Genomic DNA, 17,002 nt, shown 5'->3' on the forward strand with positions numbered 1-17,002 from the left:
TGGATGGCGTATTATGGTAATTAATAATAAAGTGGCTACATGTCTCCCGAATATGCATTAAGTGGACTCTTCTCAATTAAGTCTGACGTATTTAGCTTTGGAGTGATTATACTTGAGATCATTTGTGGAAAGAAAAACAAAGCGTTCTATTGGCGTGAAGAATTCTCAAATCTTTTAGGCTATGTAAGTAATGAAACCTTATGATTAAGTCACTACTGGAAATTATTGAATTTCTGACCACCTGAAAGTGATCTTAAATCAAGTTGAAAGCAAAAAGTGGTCGAAAATAATAACTTTCAGGTGGTCGGAAATTTCAGAATTTCCAGTAGTGAGTCTTAATGAGTTAATATTTTAATTTTACTATGTTTGACTTGATTTACTCTTATGTTTCTTGTGTCATCTCAGGCATGGAAATTATGGAATGAAGGGAATGCAATGGATTTATTAGATGACTCACTACTAGAATGTTGTAAGGAATGTGAAGTGCTGAAGTGCATAAATGTTGGATTGTTATGTGTTGAAGAAGATCCAAATTGTCGTCCTAACATGGCTAATGTTCTTCTAATGTTGACGGATGAAAGTATGACTTTACCTAAACCAAATCAACCAGCTTTTGTCACAAGAACTCAAATTTGCAATGACTCTTCTATTATTCAATCTGAAAAATCATGTTCCAATCATATGACTTTTTCAACACAAGAAGGTCGGTAGGGATTATGTATAACATTCACTCTATTTGTATACTTTGTTGTAGCAATAGTTGTTTGAAAGATAATTTTATTATGTCTTCAAGATTAATTTTGCTAGAGTGAGCAATTTTATTATGTCTTCGGGATTAGAGGTTATTGCATGTAATATGCAAATTGAGACCAGCACTAAGAAATCAACAAGAAGCTAAGTAATCCATAACAAGTTAGAACAAACACATATGGACGAAAGATAAACACGAAATAAATAAATATGACTCAAGCTAAGGGTATTATTTTCTAGATGCTTCAACAACCTATGGGATTAGGCAAAACAAATAACTCAGGAATCAAGCGGGAATGCGTAGGTATCCTAGTTTACGAGTCACTCTTGTGATCAATAAACAAGGATTAGAACAAAGAATTACATGCCCCGCTCTCGTGATGTATCAACTCCAAGTTCATCAAGCACACAAGCATCAAAAGCCCTCAATTTCTCCTATTTTCATAGGAAGAAATTAGGTTTATGCAAGGGGTGGTTTAAATCCTCCACCCAACTCGTAGCCAAAAAATTCTCCAAAAGCTAGCATACTAATGAATGTGTACATCAAACATTAACGAGATATATTTACCCCTCATAAACACATGCAATACTAGGTTAGAATTCTAGCCATTATGCATTAATCACAAATATTAGTATAATTACCTAATAATTATTAAGGTAATTAAATAATTAATTGCACATATATTAGTATAATTGATAATTGATTAATAATTATTATATTAATTAAGCTAATAATTACACGATTATTAGTATAATTACAATTAAACATGGATCGTTAGTTTTTTTCTATAATAATTACAATTAATTTATTCATATATGGAGGATGAGTAAAAACAAATGTGATATGCTGAAAAGAGGTATACTTATGGTATAAAAGTATAATTGCACATATATTAATATAATTGCCTAATAATTATTATGGTAATTAATAAACTAAACATGGGTCGTTGTATTTATTTTTATTATAATTACAATTAAATTATTTCTCTTTTTTCTCATATTTATTTTTGTAATAATATAATTACATAATTCATATTACATATCGATTTTTTTTAAGATAATCGCAGTCAAACGAGTCATATATTATTCAATTAATTGAGTGATACTTTTGCACTAATCTTATAATCAAATAAATGTACACTTTCAAATATTAGAATTCTTTATAATTTCATCTTTAATTTTATTATCTAAATATATAATAAAAAATTTTATCCATATGTCGCACGTGAATCACACATGCGTTACACGGGTAATTGGATAATTATTTGCTCGAATTCAAGCAATGGTAACAGCAAAAAACACAATCGATTAAACTCATTTCATCAATTTACTATATAATATTCGTTATTATAATTTATATAATTGTATATCAATCTGAATATTCTTAAAATATTATAACAAATCTATTCCGTGCAACGCACGGGTGATAATACTAGTGTATATAATGTACTTTATGTGTTAAAATAATAAAATTTCTGAGTTAAGATAGTGGATTTTATGAGTTAAAATATTGTACTTTATGTGTTAAAATAATATATTTTAGGAGTTAAAATAATGTACTTTATGTGATAATTGTCCTGATAGTACTAATTCCTGCATCGTATAATGTATGTACGTGTATGTAAATGTATGAACAAAGAAGAAGAAATATAGAGCCAATAGGCCTCTTTTATTAATCTTGTTCTTATGTTTTGTAGAGAGGGTTGTGAAGTTTTGGAAGAAAGAATTTGGGAGAAAAAGTGTCTTGTATCTGTATATTCTATCAACCTTACAAAGAGAAGAGGAAGAAGCTATATACATGAAGCTAGTAGTCTGTTAACAGAGGAAGAACAAACTAAACAAACTAACTGTGATGTTTAACTGACTTTGCTGACTTGGCTATTCTGATTCATCTCTTCTAATATCCCCCCGCAAGCTGGATCATACATATTATGGAGACCAAGCTTGGATATGAAGGCATTGAAGGTGACTGGAGTGTGTGGCTTAGTAAAGACATCAGCCAATTGATTGGTGGAGGAAACATACAGTAGTTTAAGTACCCCTTTTTGCAGTTTCTCTCTGATTAAGTGGCAGTCCAGCTCGATATGCTTGGTTCTCTCGTGGAAAACTGGATTCTCAGCGATGGCCATGGCTGATTTACTGTCAGTGAATAGAGCAGCAGGTGATTCAAGTTTCACTTCCAAAGAGTCAAGCAAATAATGCAACCATTGAATCTCACATGATGCAGCAGCAATGGCTCTATATTCAGCTTTAGAGGAGGACCTAGACACTGTTGGCTGTTTCTTGGATTTCCAGGAGATGATAGCTGATCCCAAGAACATACAGAAGCCAGACACAGAACGTCTAGTATCTGGGCATGCAGCCCAATCTGAGTCAGTAAATCCCTTCAACCTGAGCTGGTTATCTGCTGGAAAAAATAAGCCCTGAGCAGGAGCACTCTTAATATACCTTAAGACTCTATGAGCAGCCTGTAGGTGAATGTCTGTGGGGCAATCCAAGAATTGTGATAACTGTTGGGTTGCAAAACTGATGTCCGGTCTTGTGATGGTGAGGTATAACATCTTGCCAACCAACCTTCTGTACTGAGTTATGTCAGCTAGGATTGTGCCACTCCCTTTTGTCAGTTTTGTTGAGGTGATCATAGGGGATTTAACTGGTTTGCTATGCATGAGTCCAGTGTTATCCAACAACTCCAGTGCATATTTCCTTTGGTTTACTGAGATCCCTTTCTTGCTTCTAGCAATTTCCAGGCCTAAGAAAAATCTGAGAGGACCTAGATCTTTTATTTGAAAGACATTGTGGAGGTGCTCCTTAATTCTCTGTATTTGTAACTTATCTGGGCTGGCTAGAACCACATCATCCACATAGACTAGAAGAGCAATGAAGGTGTCACCTGTCCCTCTGATGAATAAGGAGGAATCTGCCATAGTTTGTTTGAAACCAAGCTGAATCAACTCTGCAGTAAGCTTGGCATTCCACTGCCTGCTGGCCTGCTTGAGGCCATAAAGAGATTTAGTTAATCTACACACCATTCCTGGTTTTGGAGCAACAAAGCCTGGTGGTAATGTCATGTACACTTCTTCATGTAGATCTCCATGAAGAAAAGCATTGTTTACATCTAATTGATGTAAATTCCATCCTTTGGCAGCAGCAACAGCTAGTAAAGTCCTAATGGTTGTGACTTTAGCAACTGGACTGAAAGTGTCAAGGTAGTCCAATCCAGTTGTTTGTGTATAACCTTTGGCTACCAATCTAGCCTTATATCTCTCAATGGTGCCATCAGATTTGTGCTTTACTTTATACACCCATTTGCACCCAATAGCTTGCTTGGTGGGTGGAAGGTCAGTAAGTGTCCAAGTTTTGTTGGCTTGTAATGCCTCAATTTCAGCAGCCATAGCTTGTTTCCAGCACTCATGTCTTATTGCTTCATTGTAAGTTTTTGGTTCCTTGATGCAGGTGATATTCATGACAAAGGCTTGATAAGTGGGAGACAGCTTATCATGAGATATAACTGCAGCTATGCTATGTGGAGAAGTTCTGCCATGCTGACAGTCATAATCTGCCAAGTAAGCTGGTACAGCCCTTTGCCTTGATGACCTTCTCAAATCTGGAGGTGGAGGCTGTGAAGGAGCTTCAATGGCAGTGTCAGGTTCCCTTACTTCTTCCATGATATTATCAAGCTGACTTGGCTCTCTCTGATTATTCTGACTGACCATAGGCTCATAACCAATGTTAGCAGCATGCTCAGTAGGCATAATTGGCTGATCCAAAATCTCCTTAGCCACATTATCTGTTAGAAAAGGGAAAGAATTTTCATAGAACATTACATCCCTAGAGATTATGACCTCTTTGGTTTGCATATCATAAAGCTTGTAACCTTTAGTTCCATTTGTGTAGCCAATAAAGACACACTTCCTTGCCCTGGGTGAGAATTTTGTTCTATGACCCTCATGTATTGAGGCATAAGCAAGACAACCAAAAACCTTAAGGTGTTGGTACTGGGGCATTTTACTGAATAGGATCTCATAGGGTATCTTATTACCAAGAGCTGCTGATGGTAATCTATTAATGATGTAGACTGCTTGCATTACACACTCTCCCCATAAATAGTCAGGTACTCCAGATTGGAACTTAAGAGCCCTTGCCACTGACAGGATATGCCCATGCTTCCTCTCAACCACACTGTTCTGTTGGGGGGTATACACACATGAGGTTTGGTGTATTATTCCTTTCTGCATATAGTAATCAGGCATTGAAAATTCCTTCCCATTATCTGTTCTGATGCATTTTACTGTTTTCCCAAATTGAGTGTGAATTAGAACACAAAAACCTTGCACCAGCTGTCTCACTTCATCTTTGCCCTTCATAAGATACAGCCAAGTAGCTCTGCTAAAATCATCTACAATTGTAAGGAAATATTGATGTCCAGACAATGTTTTAACATGATATGGTCCCCAGATATCCATGTGCACTAAGTGAAAACAATCAGTAGTAGAAGATTTACTAGGAATGAAAGGCAGTCTGTTTTGTTTAGCCAAATGGCAACAATCACAAACATTCTCTTTTCCAGCATCTACATTTACATTCAGAGATTGTAAGAATCTTATCTTTGCATGGGAGGCATGCCCTAATCTAGCATGCCAAATATTACTACTCACAGAATTCACTACAGGAATGCAATTTAAAGTTGAGCATGTTGACACATCAAGGTGATATAGGCCATCTCTTAGTTCAGCTGTATCAATCATCCTCCCAAGGTGTGGATCCTGTATTACACACTTATTAGAATGCATCACCACATGATAATTTGATGTCTTGGTCAGTTCCCCTACTGAGATCAGATTATAACAAAAAACTGGAACACATAAGACTCCTTTCAGCACAAGCCTACTAGACAGATGAACAGAGCCAAAGTGTGTGATTGCAGCCTTATTTCCATTTGGTAAGGCCACATATTTTCCATTTACCTTTGTGGGATTAGTCAGAAGTTTTTTGTCACATACTATATGGTGTGTGGCACCACTATCAAGAATCCATATGCTTTTATATTCACTGAAGATCTTAGGGATAGCATTACCTTCTGTTTCATTGTTAGGAACAAAATTTGCTGCTATAATGTTGGCCTGAGGGGTTGTTCCATTGCATCCAATGTCCAGAGGAGTACTTCTTTCCCTTTTCATGTATTCAAGAAATTCAAGGTACTTCTTGTACCCATCTTGGTTGACTGTCAAACTGCTTTCCTGTACACTGCCTTGGACCTGATTTGCTGATCCCACATTTTTTCCTCTTGGTTTCCATCCGGGGGGGTACCCATGCTTCTTGTAGCATTTCTCTATGGTGTGGCCTGTGTAGCCACAATAACTGCATACTAACTTGGATTTGTTATTAGGATAGTGTTTATCACTCCTAGCAAGCATTGGACTCCCAGCCAGGTTATCATTCTGATTTATAAACTGATTTATAGGGTTGTTGAACCCAATTGAGAACTGTCTTTCCTGTTGAGAGATCATGGAGAAAGCTTCACCTGCATCTGGCAAGGGTCTCATCAACATAATCTGATTCCTTGCTCCAGTATACTTCTCATCCAATCCAATGAGGAAGGCACATAACATGTCATTATCAAGGTTAGTTCTGGCTAGATTCAAGAAATTTTCACTACATCTACATTTTTGAGTGCAAATGCAGGCAGGTGCAGGTCTCAATATGAGGTACTCATCCCACAGCAACTTCAACTTGGTGAAATAGTCATTCACACTGTTGTTACCTTGCTTAGTTTGGAAAATTTCAGCCTGAATTTCGGCTATTCTGAACACATCTTGTTTGCTGAATCTCTTCTTGAGATCATTCCAGATTCCTTCTGCCGTGTCGATCCACAGGACGCTCCTTGCTATGCTTGGCAACAGAACACGGATTATCCAAGTCACAACTATGTTATTGCAGCGTTCCCAGAAGAAGAACCTTTGATCTTCTGTGTTTGGCATCTTGATGGATCCATTGACGAATCCAAATTTATTCTTCGAAGACAAAGCTACTTTCATCGCCCTTGCCCATTCATGATAGTTGCTACCATCCAGCTTGCACGATACCAATTCTAATGCCGGACTTTCATTCATATGCAGATAGTACGGACTAGTGTTGTCATTTGGATCAAAGTTGATTTGATTTCTTGTGTTCGATGTGTTCCCTGGAATTGTGGAAGCTGGAATCGGAGCAGGATCTACGGCAATTGGATGAGGTATTGTGTTGGGACCTGTTTGCGGTCTGATGGTGTTAACGGAAGGCATATTCCACGCCATTGATGAGCGTTAAAGCTCTGATACCATGTGAAGTTTTGGAAGAAAGAATTTGGGAGAAAAAGTGTCTTGTATCTGTATATTCTATCAACCTTACAAAGAGAAGAGGAAGAAGCTATATACATGAAGCTAGTAGTCTGTTAACAGAGGAAGAACAAACTAAACAAACTAACTGTGATGTTTAACTGACTTTGCTGACTTGGCTATTCTGATTCATCTCTTCTAATAAGGGTTGAGAGTAATTTACATGCATAGAGAGAGTGTGTGTAGGGTGAAGAATGAAGGAGCCCCCAAAATGAAGGGCTAGGGCCCCTTTTATAGGTCCAGCTGAAACGGGTTTGATCTTGACCTGTGGATCGGGATTCGAACCTTTTGACCTTAATTCAAACAGGAGCACGGGGTGTACGGTGAGCCTGGATTCCGGGTATATTCTCCATCATGTCCTATCGATCACGCAATAATGAATGTCCTATCGAAGCCACCAAAGTCTCCTATCATATCATAAAAAAATTTTAAGATATGATTTGCCAATATATAATTCATATTTGATTAATAAGTAAATTTATTATTTTTTTTTTACATAAAGTGAAACTGGTGGATCAATTTATGATAACCAACAAATAAAAAGAGTTCTATGTCACGTTTGGTGAAAATTTTTTGTCCAGTAACTTTATTTTTTTAAGAAAATGATATTAATATATTTTTACTATTTTAGTAATTTTATTGGTTAGAGTGCCCAGGGATAATGGAGATGGCTCAAAAGTCAAGTCTTTGGCACTCAGTCGGGTTGACTCAACCTTGCCGTCTGAGTGTCTGCTAAAGAGTAAAGAGAGTATAAAGGCCATTCTATTGAAAGACCACTTTGAAAAATAATACTTTTTTATTATTACTTATCAGGCCATGAAATGTTCTAAGCAGAAAATTCATATCATACTCAAACTAATTTTCATTTGTATCCGGCAGATCAAATTAAGATGCAAAGTAGTGGTCAGATTAATTTTTTCATACAAAAAAAATAGTACTTTTTAATACAATGAAATTCTAATATTGTAACGAAAAGGGTAGAAAATTTTAGTCTAATATTCTGTAATACAATATATAAAATAATTGAGTAATGTTAGACACCATTTCTAAATTTTACCATCTAATATTCCTTGCCTGTATGACATTACTTAAATTTTTTTTATTACTAAAGCAAAACTATTTTTATATTAAAAAAAATATAGTTAATACCATATGGATTTCTGTTATATTATTCCCATAATTCTTAACCACCATAGCCGCATCCGCATCATCATCATCAGGGAGGGGGCAATGGCTACTGGGGGGTGGGGAAGAAGCTGACATCCATATTTTCTGCTGCATTTTACACATTCACGCACATTAAATACAAATCTCAGGCACATTAAGCACAACACTCACGCACATTGAGTACAAATCTCACGTACATTAATCATCCGCACAACCGCACGGGAACCTTTATATATATATATATATATATATATATATATATATATATATATACACACACACACATAAGGGGGTGGGGTGGGGTGGGGTGGGGTGGGGTGGGGAGAGACAGCTGCTCCAACTGCCTCCAATGTGCATGCACCCCTTCTTATACATGACCAAACATAAGAAGTAAATCACACTAGTTAAGAAGATCTTGTGTGACGAATTTGATTAAGAGAGTGTCGGTAACAAATAAAATTGTAACTTTCTGGTACAAGAATCATACTCTACTCACACTCGGACATTCTTTCAAAGGGCAGTACTTATTAACCCATAGATAAATATATATTTTAACTAACAAAAAATTTACATATTTAAAATTTATCTGACTTAACAGTCGTATACAATTTTTTGTGATAAAGGTCAGTGTATGTAAAACGCAATAGAGATCCAAAAAAATAATTTGTTTGGAATAGGACATTTTACATCATCATCAAGGAAGTTGCTCGATCGAAAGCATTTGTCCTTTTTCTTTTCGTTTGAAATACAACTTAAAAAATATATACAAAATAATTATATTGCATAAATCTTATTCAAACAATTTCAGTAATATTAGTTAACGACCCATAACTTACCCTGATATCAATTATTAGAATTAAATATCTTATTATTATGTCAAAAGTTATAACTAATAATGAATACATAACATTAAAAAATAAAAATCCACTTATATTATTACCACGTCATATAAATTTTTGGTGAAAAAATTAATTAATCACAGTAGCATTTAATCACATTAGTTTTTTTTTTTATTACCAGGAAAGGGGACACCGAAACTACTAATCACCTCTCACTTAGAAGAACAATCTGATTCCATTGGACCACAAGGTCCTTGGTAGCATTTTTGTTTTTTAACATAACATTTTCCAACTATTATTTAGATCCATAAAATAATATTAGCGATGACTGAATAGCTACGATTTCAAAGTCGTCGGTAATAATTAATTAACCATTTTTTATAGCGTCACGTTCAAACATGCAAGTCAAGCAGACATTTCATTGCCACCCAATATTGCAGGTCTTCCACTCTACCCACTTCTGTACATCAATAGTTAATTCATATTACAGATCCATCATTATTCTCTAGTTTATAATAAATAAAGAAAAAAACCACTACTCTCATTGTTTCTCGGCGAATTATTCTGTGAACCAGAATGTACCTTGCAAAGAGGACTCGGATCCAAAATACACTATTTACAAACTGAATGTTTACAATTTATACACTGAATATAATATTCATAATTACAGATTATCTAGGGTTACGATGACTTTTCTTACATTTTCCGACAATAATCACCGGTGACTGGACTACACATAGCTAGAACTTGCCCTTGTGGAAGTCGAACTCTAGTCTAGTCACTTTCACTCTCTCTATATATATAGTAAGTAGCACATGGTTTTTTGTGTGAAGCCATAGGAAATGGAAAACAATTTTCTTGTATTGCTTTCTTGGCTCCTTATACTCATCTCTCTTTCGAATACCCCACTCTCCCATGGAGCAGAAACCATTTCTGGTAAAAAATATTTAACTCAGACTACAACTATATCCTCTCTGAATGGAAGATTCGAGTTGGGATTCTTCCGACCCGGTGAATCTTCAAACTATTACGTCGGGATTTGGTACAAAAACATCACCCCCCAAACAGTAGTTTGGGTAGCCAATAGGGTGGCGCCGGTCCCCTCCGCCGCAATCACCGCCGCCAAATTAAGAATCCTAGACGGAAACCTGGTGATCGTGGACGGGGCACAGAACTTGGTGTGGTCAACCAATATCACCGCCGCCGCCGGGGTGAAACGGAGCTCCGTCGTAGCAACTCTGGGTGACGACGGAAACTTGGTTTTGAACGACGGCGGTTCAACAAAACCGCCACTTTGGCAAAGTTTTGACCACCCGACGGACACGAATCTGGCGGGTTCCAAGTTCGGGTACAACAAGCGAACCAAAACAACGTTCGGGCTCACGGCGTGGAAAAGCTCCGACGACCCGGCGCCAGGGCCGTACTCCATCTTCTACGTCCCCACCGAAATACTTCACGTCTGGAACGGCAGAGAGGGCTACGGGACCGGGTTGCGCAAATTCGCCAACGGAAGTTTAGTGGCGTTCAGGCCAAATCCGGTGATCAACTTCACGCTCGTGGACAATGAAAACGAGACTTACTTCACATATTTCCTGCTCGACCAATCCATCATAGCCCGACACATAATCGACATAGACGGCCGCGAGAAGGAGCTAACGTGGTCGGAAACCGCCAAGAAATGGATGCACACCTACGTTAACCCGGAAACCCAGTGCGATGTGTACGCATATTGCGGCCCATTCGGCATCTGCAGCGACAACTCCGTCCCCGTCTGTGATTGCTTGCATGGTTTCCGGCACAGATCGGAAACAGAGTGGGGAATAAGCGAATTCTTTGGCGGCTGCGTAAGGAATACGAGTTTGAAGTGTGGGATTAATCACCAAGAAGAGGACATGGATCGATTCAGAGCGTATCCAAACGTGAGATTGCCCAGACATCCTAAAAACACGACGGCTAAGAATCAGGCAGAATGTGAGTCCACTTGTCTCAGAAACTGTTCTTGTACTGCCTATGCTTATGATGATAGCAATGGTCGTTGTTCTGTCTGGGCGGGAGAACTCCTCGATCTGAAACAGTTCGGGAAAGACGATGTCGGTAATGAAAGCACCATTTACATCAGACTTGCAGCCTCTGAATTCCCAAATATCAAAGGTAATCACTCTTAGATAGAGCGATCTATTGACTTTCTTAGTTTAAGACTATCAACTGTAGAACTTAAGTTGGTTTACCTCATTCTGACTGGTATACTAGACTATTAATTTGGTAACTACAAAGTTACAAGTTCGACTGGCATCTTGTTTTGAGCTGGTCAACTATGAACAGCTTATGCTGGTTTACTTACTAGACTGTTAACTTGGTAACTAGACTGGTTTACAGGGTATAGTCACAAAGTTATTATGCAATGCATGCTCTCTCGGGTAGTGATTGTGGATTTCTGGTCATTTAAAAAACAAAAAGAATGAGTGAATTTGAAGTGCTCATTTTCTTTTTGTGTGAACAGATACAAGCTCGAAGCACTGGAAGCTGGAAGCCACCATAGCTAGTTTAGCAGTTGCTGCAACGGCTCTACTTGCATGCAGTATTTGCTACGTCTGTTATAAGAAGAGGAGAACAACGTTAAAAATAACAGGTAATTAATTGTATAGAAAATTTGATAGAATCGAATCTTAAAAAACTTCAAGTGGATTTTGAAATGGTTTTTCTGATCTGTTCACTATATACAGAAGAACATGGAATGGATGACCATGAAACATTAGACCATGAAGATAATGATGAGAAAAGCATTGACGTTCAGTGCTTTACTTTCCAAAGCATTCTGGAAGCTACAGACAATTTTTCCGATGCAAATAAGCTAGGAAAAGGAGGTTTTGGTCCGGTTTATAAGGTTATATATCCATCATTATATGATCTCTTTAGCTAATCAATCTATTTTGGGTTGTTTTTGCCTTTCTATATATATATATAACATCAAATAATGAGAATGATCGTGCAGGGTGTGCTTTCTGGAGGGCGAGAAATTGCAGTAAAAAGATTATCAACTTTATCTGGGCAAGGTGTCGATGAATTTAAGAATGAAGTTGTACTAATTGCAAAGCTTCAACATAGAAATTTGGTTAATCTAGTAGGTTACTGCATGCTAGCGAAAGAAAGGATCTTGATATATGAATACATGCCAAACAAGAGTTTAGACACCTTCATATTCAGTAAGTAATTCATTATATATTCAGTTATTTCCACAATTTCTTTCAAACTAATTTAATTACCTTTCAAGATCAAACACGTCGCTTGTTGTTGGATTGGAACAAGAGGTTTGACATCATATTGGGAATTGCCCGAGGGCTTGTATATCTCCATCACGATTCACGATTGAGAATTATCCATAGAGATATGAAAACAAACAACATTTTATTGGATGAAGAAATGGCACCCAAGATTTCAGACTTTGGATTAGCAAGAATGATGGCTGGAAATGAATTTGAAGCAAATACCAAAAAGATTGCTGGCACCTAGTAAGTATCATAATCTTAATCTCGGTATACAAATCATAATTTTACTTTGTATTTTAATTTGGTGATTTACATACTGATGCTTTTCATCTTATACATTATATTTGGATTGTGTATTATGACAATAGTGGCTACCTATCTCCGGAATATGCACTAGGTGGACTCTTCTCAATTAAGTCCGATGTATTTAGCTTTGGGGTGATTATACTAGAAATCGTTAGTGGAAAGAAAAACACAGCATTCTACAGACATGAAGACGTCTCAAACCTTTTAGGCTATGTAAGTGATAACCGAAACCTCAAATAAACCTTAATATATGTTCATGTTTTAACTTTATTATATACATATGTTTGGCTTGATTTACTCTCCTCTTTCTTGTGTCATCGTCTCAGGCATGGAAACTATGGAACGAGGGAAACATAATGGATTTAGTAGACGACTCACTACTAAAATGTTGCAAGGAATCTGAAGTGTTGAAGTGCATAAATGTTGGGTTGCTATGTGTTGAAGAAGATCCAAATGTTCGTCCTAGCATGCCTAGTGTACTTTTAATGTTGTCGGATGAAAGTACAGTTCTTCCTAAGCCAAACCAACCGGCTTTTGTCACGAGAAAACACACTTCTCTTGAATGTGGCATAATTATTGAATCGGATAAGCCGTGCTCCAATCAATTGACATTTTCAACACAAGAAGGTCGATAAGAATGCTTGATAGTATGTGATATATGTTATATTGTGTTCAACTTTATGTAACAATAAGCGTTGAAAAAAAATCTAAAATTCATTTTAAATTTTGTTGTTTGTTGAGTGAGAAGTTGTAATCATGAATTGTTTAAATGCTATTAGTGGGCAACTAATATATATTGCATGATACATGTTTTTTAATTGAAGTGGATACTTTTCAAACATTAAAGTCTTTCAAAACTTCTTTGAAAGAATAGTTTTATGATACATTATAATTCTCATATATATTAAAATATTATAAATTTAATTTTTGCAAATATTCTCTTAATTGATCCAATATAGATAATTTTCATTAGTCTTGTATAATTTACAAACTATTGTACATTAGTACATACTCTCAAATAATAATGGTAAATATCCCAAAAATCTCTTTCAAATATCCGTTAGGGATATTCCTACCCTAACAAGTCAACAACTCCTTTCATTGTCACACATGCATTAGAAGTTTAGAACGTGACCTTCGACTCTACCCACTCAAAAAAGTGTGTTATAAATTATTATGTATGGGTTATGTAATTATGATATATAAATTTATGGTCAAGGCGTTGATCAATGAATTATTGAAGTTTTTAGTATAAAATAACATTTAAGTGGTTATTTTATGATACAAATATATTGTGAGTCAGATCAAAGTGGATTCAGGTTCTTTATAGTAAGAGAAATAAATTGATATATTGTATGTTCAAAAAGGATGATGTGTGAATGAGAACTTGATTTTCATATTAGACTAATTTGAGTTGGAAAATAAATGTGGAAAAAGGCTTTGAAAAAGCACTTGTCCTATCAAGAGCCTTTTAGGAGGAGTTTGAATTGTATAACATAGAGGCTCTCTTTTGTATGTATGGAGTGTGCAAATCAAATCTTAAATGAGTCTGAAAAGGCTTGACTCATGTACACTGTTAGTAATTTTTTCCAACTGATGCCACTGTCGGACTAAGCAATTAATGATGATTTTCAACCGAAACTAATTTATAATCTGTCAAATCAATGTTTTCTTAGATATATTATTTGTTAAAGTTTAGAGAATTAAATCTAATATCGTATTATCGAGTCTTTTTTTTTTTAATCGAGTCTTTTTATGCACATAAAATACAGTTCAAATTAAACTCAAAATTTCAACATTCATAATAAAATCAAACCCTCACAACACTATTAGAAACAAGTCTTAAATAAAAAATTAAAAAAAAAATTTCATCATCGAACAAATTAAACAATGAGTTGACGATTTCAACACAAGAAGGTTGATAGAAATGCTGAAATGGATAAGACGATGAGATTTAGTGCACCATTTTCCACATTCCGGGCGCGTATACTTTTGATTGTTCAATCCAACTATGATGATGAGATCCAATCAAGATTATGGGTGTCACACTTCACTATGTGTCATAAATTTCAAGCAATTTGATCGAGTCTTTACACTTTAACGATTATTTTATTCATTTATTTTGGATATAAAAATGAATTATATATGTGTGACTGTTCCAAAATTCATTGATCAAGGTTATAATCCAACTCAAGGGAAAAAAATGATTTTTTACCTCATGAAATGTTTTACTGTTATAATTTTGGTCCCTATAAGTTAATTTAAATATATATGGCCCCTTAATTGTTTATGATGTTACACTTTTAATTGCTAGTATTGTATAATTATCAAACTTCATTAACATATGATGTTTGTTACTTTTATCATTTAGAATAAATATTCACATATATGGCCCCTTAATTGTTTATGATGTTGCACTTTTAATCGCTAGTATTGTATAATTATCAAACTTCATTAACATATGATGTATGTTACTTTTATCATTTAGAATAAATATTCACGGGTGAAAATGGCGCTCACATGGAGAGAATGAAACTTGCTTTAACTATTGATATTGATTATAAATGACAAAAATAACCTCATAAAACAGAGTTTGCCAATGTAATTTGATAATTATATAATACCATAAACTGAAATTAAAGTACAACATAATAAATAATTAAGAGACTAAATCTATTTAATTAAATCACTTAACATGTATCAAAATTTTAAAAGTGAAACAATTCAGGGACAAAAAGTAATATTTTCCCATAGAATGAAGTGGCATACCACATTACTAGAGACTAGCATGCTCGATCCATCATAGGAAGCTTGATTGACCAAGCTATTGACATTTGAGACGCGTAGAATTTGTTGTAATTGTCTTATACTTTCACTATTAATTGTGATTATACGAAAAGTCACATGTGAGTGTACGCGTAGGCATTATTTGCTCCCTTGTATCGATCCGAATAGATATTATCCTAGTCTATAAATAATAATGGCCAACATTATGATAGTTTGAATATAGAATACTCTTGGCTCACCCTAATAAGTGACCAATTTGTCTTATTTCTTTAGCATCCATAATTGTATTTACATTAAATCCCATGATTTATATTGGTTCATGAGTAACTAAACACCAAACAATATGGGCAAAAAAAAAAAAAAAAAAAAAAAAAAAAAAAAAAAACTAAACTAGAAACTACTTAAAACAAGACCTCTAGTAATATACAATACAAATAAAGCCTAATGGCTTCTTTTGTGGTCATTCAAAATGTAAATACCGAACTCACAATCACTATTGGATTAAGCAAATTTTGTTCATGTGTAATAGCTCATAGAAGTCTTGTGCGACAAACTCAACCATGAGAATATTGACATGAATCGAATTTATGAATTGTAGATACGAGAATCATATTGCACTCGCTCGACCACGCATTTTGGGCAATTACATATACATTAAGTTGACTATCTATAAATATGGTGGATAGAGTACCTACCAAACAACCATCCCCATTAATAAAGGACCTTTCTAGTTTCTATTTCTACCTTCTTCAAGTCGGGGTTGGAATTTGGGTTCAACAAAGTAGGCTCGCTGGTTTCATTCATAGTAGTCCAAATCAAGTAATAAATTATGAGCAAGTCAAACATAGAAATGAGAGAATGTAGGAGTTTGTCGGAAACTGATGATTTAATTTTCATTTTGTTATACAGCCAAAATGGCAATCAGACAGTGGATGGAGGAATCTGAGCTCCAGAAAAATTAATGGAAATGTTGACTTTTGACTTTTGAGGCCACTCTCCAGAATGAAGCAACGTAACTGCGCAAATACTATACTATACGCCATTGTCAAAATGCTCCTAATAATTAAACCGCGTTTGACCCAACTCCATCTATTCATTCTAATATAAAAGTTTGGGGAAAAAGGTTTACTCTCAGCACATGTTATGATGTATATATCTCTCTACCTTGGATCTACTAATCATTCAAGTGTGAACACTCTCCTTGGTTTTTATATTTAAAGATTACAAGTTCGATTCATGCCAACACTTTCTTGGTCGAGTTTATTGCACGAGAGTTTTTCTAATGATTTAAAAGTTATTACACAATAAAGAGATTTACCCGATTACACCTTTAAAGAGGTTGAACCCCTCCGTCATATCAACAAAAAATAATTGGACTATTTCACTCACTCTTCCAAAGCCATTAAAAAAAAAAAAAAGGTTAAAACATAAAATTATTTATTTAATTTTATTATCACCATTTTAAGTGCTCCAATCTCACCTTCTCTTAAAATGCCTCTAGGAACAATAC

At 35.4% G+C, this 17,002-nt stretch overlaps 2 protein-coding genes and 1 long non-coding RNA gene across 3 annotated transcripts in view; all 3 read left to right on the plus strand.

The window, feature by feature from the left end:
- The window catches only part of LOC109155688 (G-type lectin S-receptor-like serine/threonine-protein kinase At4g27290), a 34,384-nt gene extending 33,586 nt beyond the window's left edge, over window positions 1-798 (plus strand). Inside the window, exons 7-8 of the mRNA XM_019303308.1 lie at window positions 96-183; window positions 406-798. Coding sequence (XP_019158853.1) covers window positions 96-183; window positions 406-711 — 394 coding nt within the window. The 3' untranslated portion in view covers window positions 712-798. The remainder of the gene's footprint in view (window positions 1-95; window positions 184-405) is intronic.
- A 4,815-nt stretch (window positions 799-5,613) lies between these two features.
- Window positions 5,614-6,373, plus strand: LOC109155836. Its single transcript, XR_002049939.1, has 3 exons — window positions 5,614-5,692; window positions 5,846-5,948; window positions 6,215-6,373. It is a non-coding gene; the product is annotated as an uncharacterized LOC109155836 (long non-coding RNA).
- Window positions 6,374-9,968: 3,595 nt separating this feature from the next.
- LOC109156190 (G-type lectin S-receptor-like serine/threonine-protein kinase At4g27290) lies at window positions 9,969-13,520 on the plus strand. The gene is made up of 7 exons (XM_019304071.1): window positions 9,969-11,284; window positions 11,634-11,762; window positions 11,860-12,017; window positions 12,126-12,336; window positions 12,405-12,642; window positions 12,768-12,918; window positions 13,032-13,520. Exons 1-7 carry the CDS (start codon window positions 9,976-9,978, stop codon window positions 13,338-13,340), a joined length of 2,505 nt encoding a protein of 834 aa, XP_019159616.1. The 5' UTR covers window positions 9,969-9,975; the 3' UTR covers window positions 13,341-13,520.
- The last annotated feature ends 3,482 nt before the right edge of the window (window positions 13,521-17,002 follow it).

Source organism: Ipomoea nil, unplaced genomic scaffold (assembly GCF_001879475.1).
Source record: "Ipomoea nil cultivar Tokyo-kokei standard unplaced genomic scaffold, Asagao_1.1 scaffold2704, whole genome shotgun sequence".
NCBI lineage: Eukaryota > Viridiplantae > Streptophyta > Magnoliopsida > Solanales > Convolvulaceae > Ipomoea > Ipomoea nil.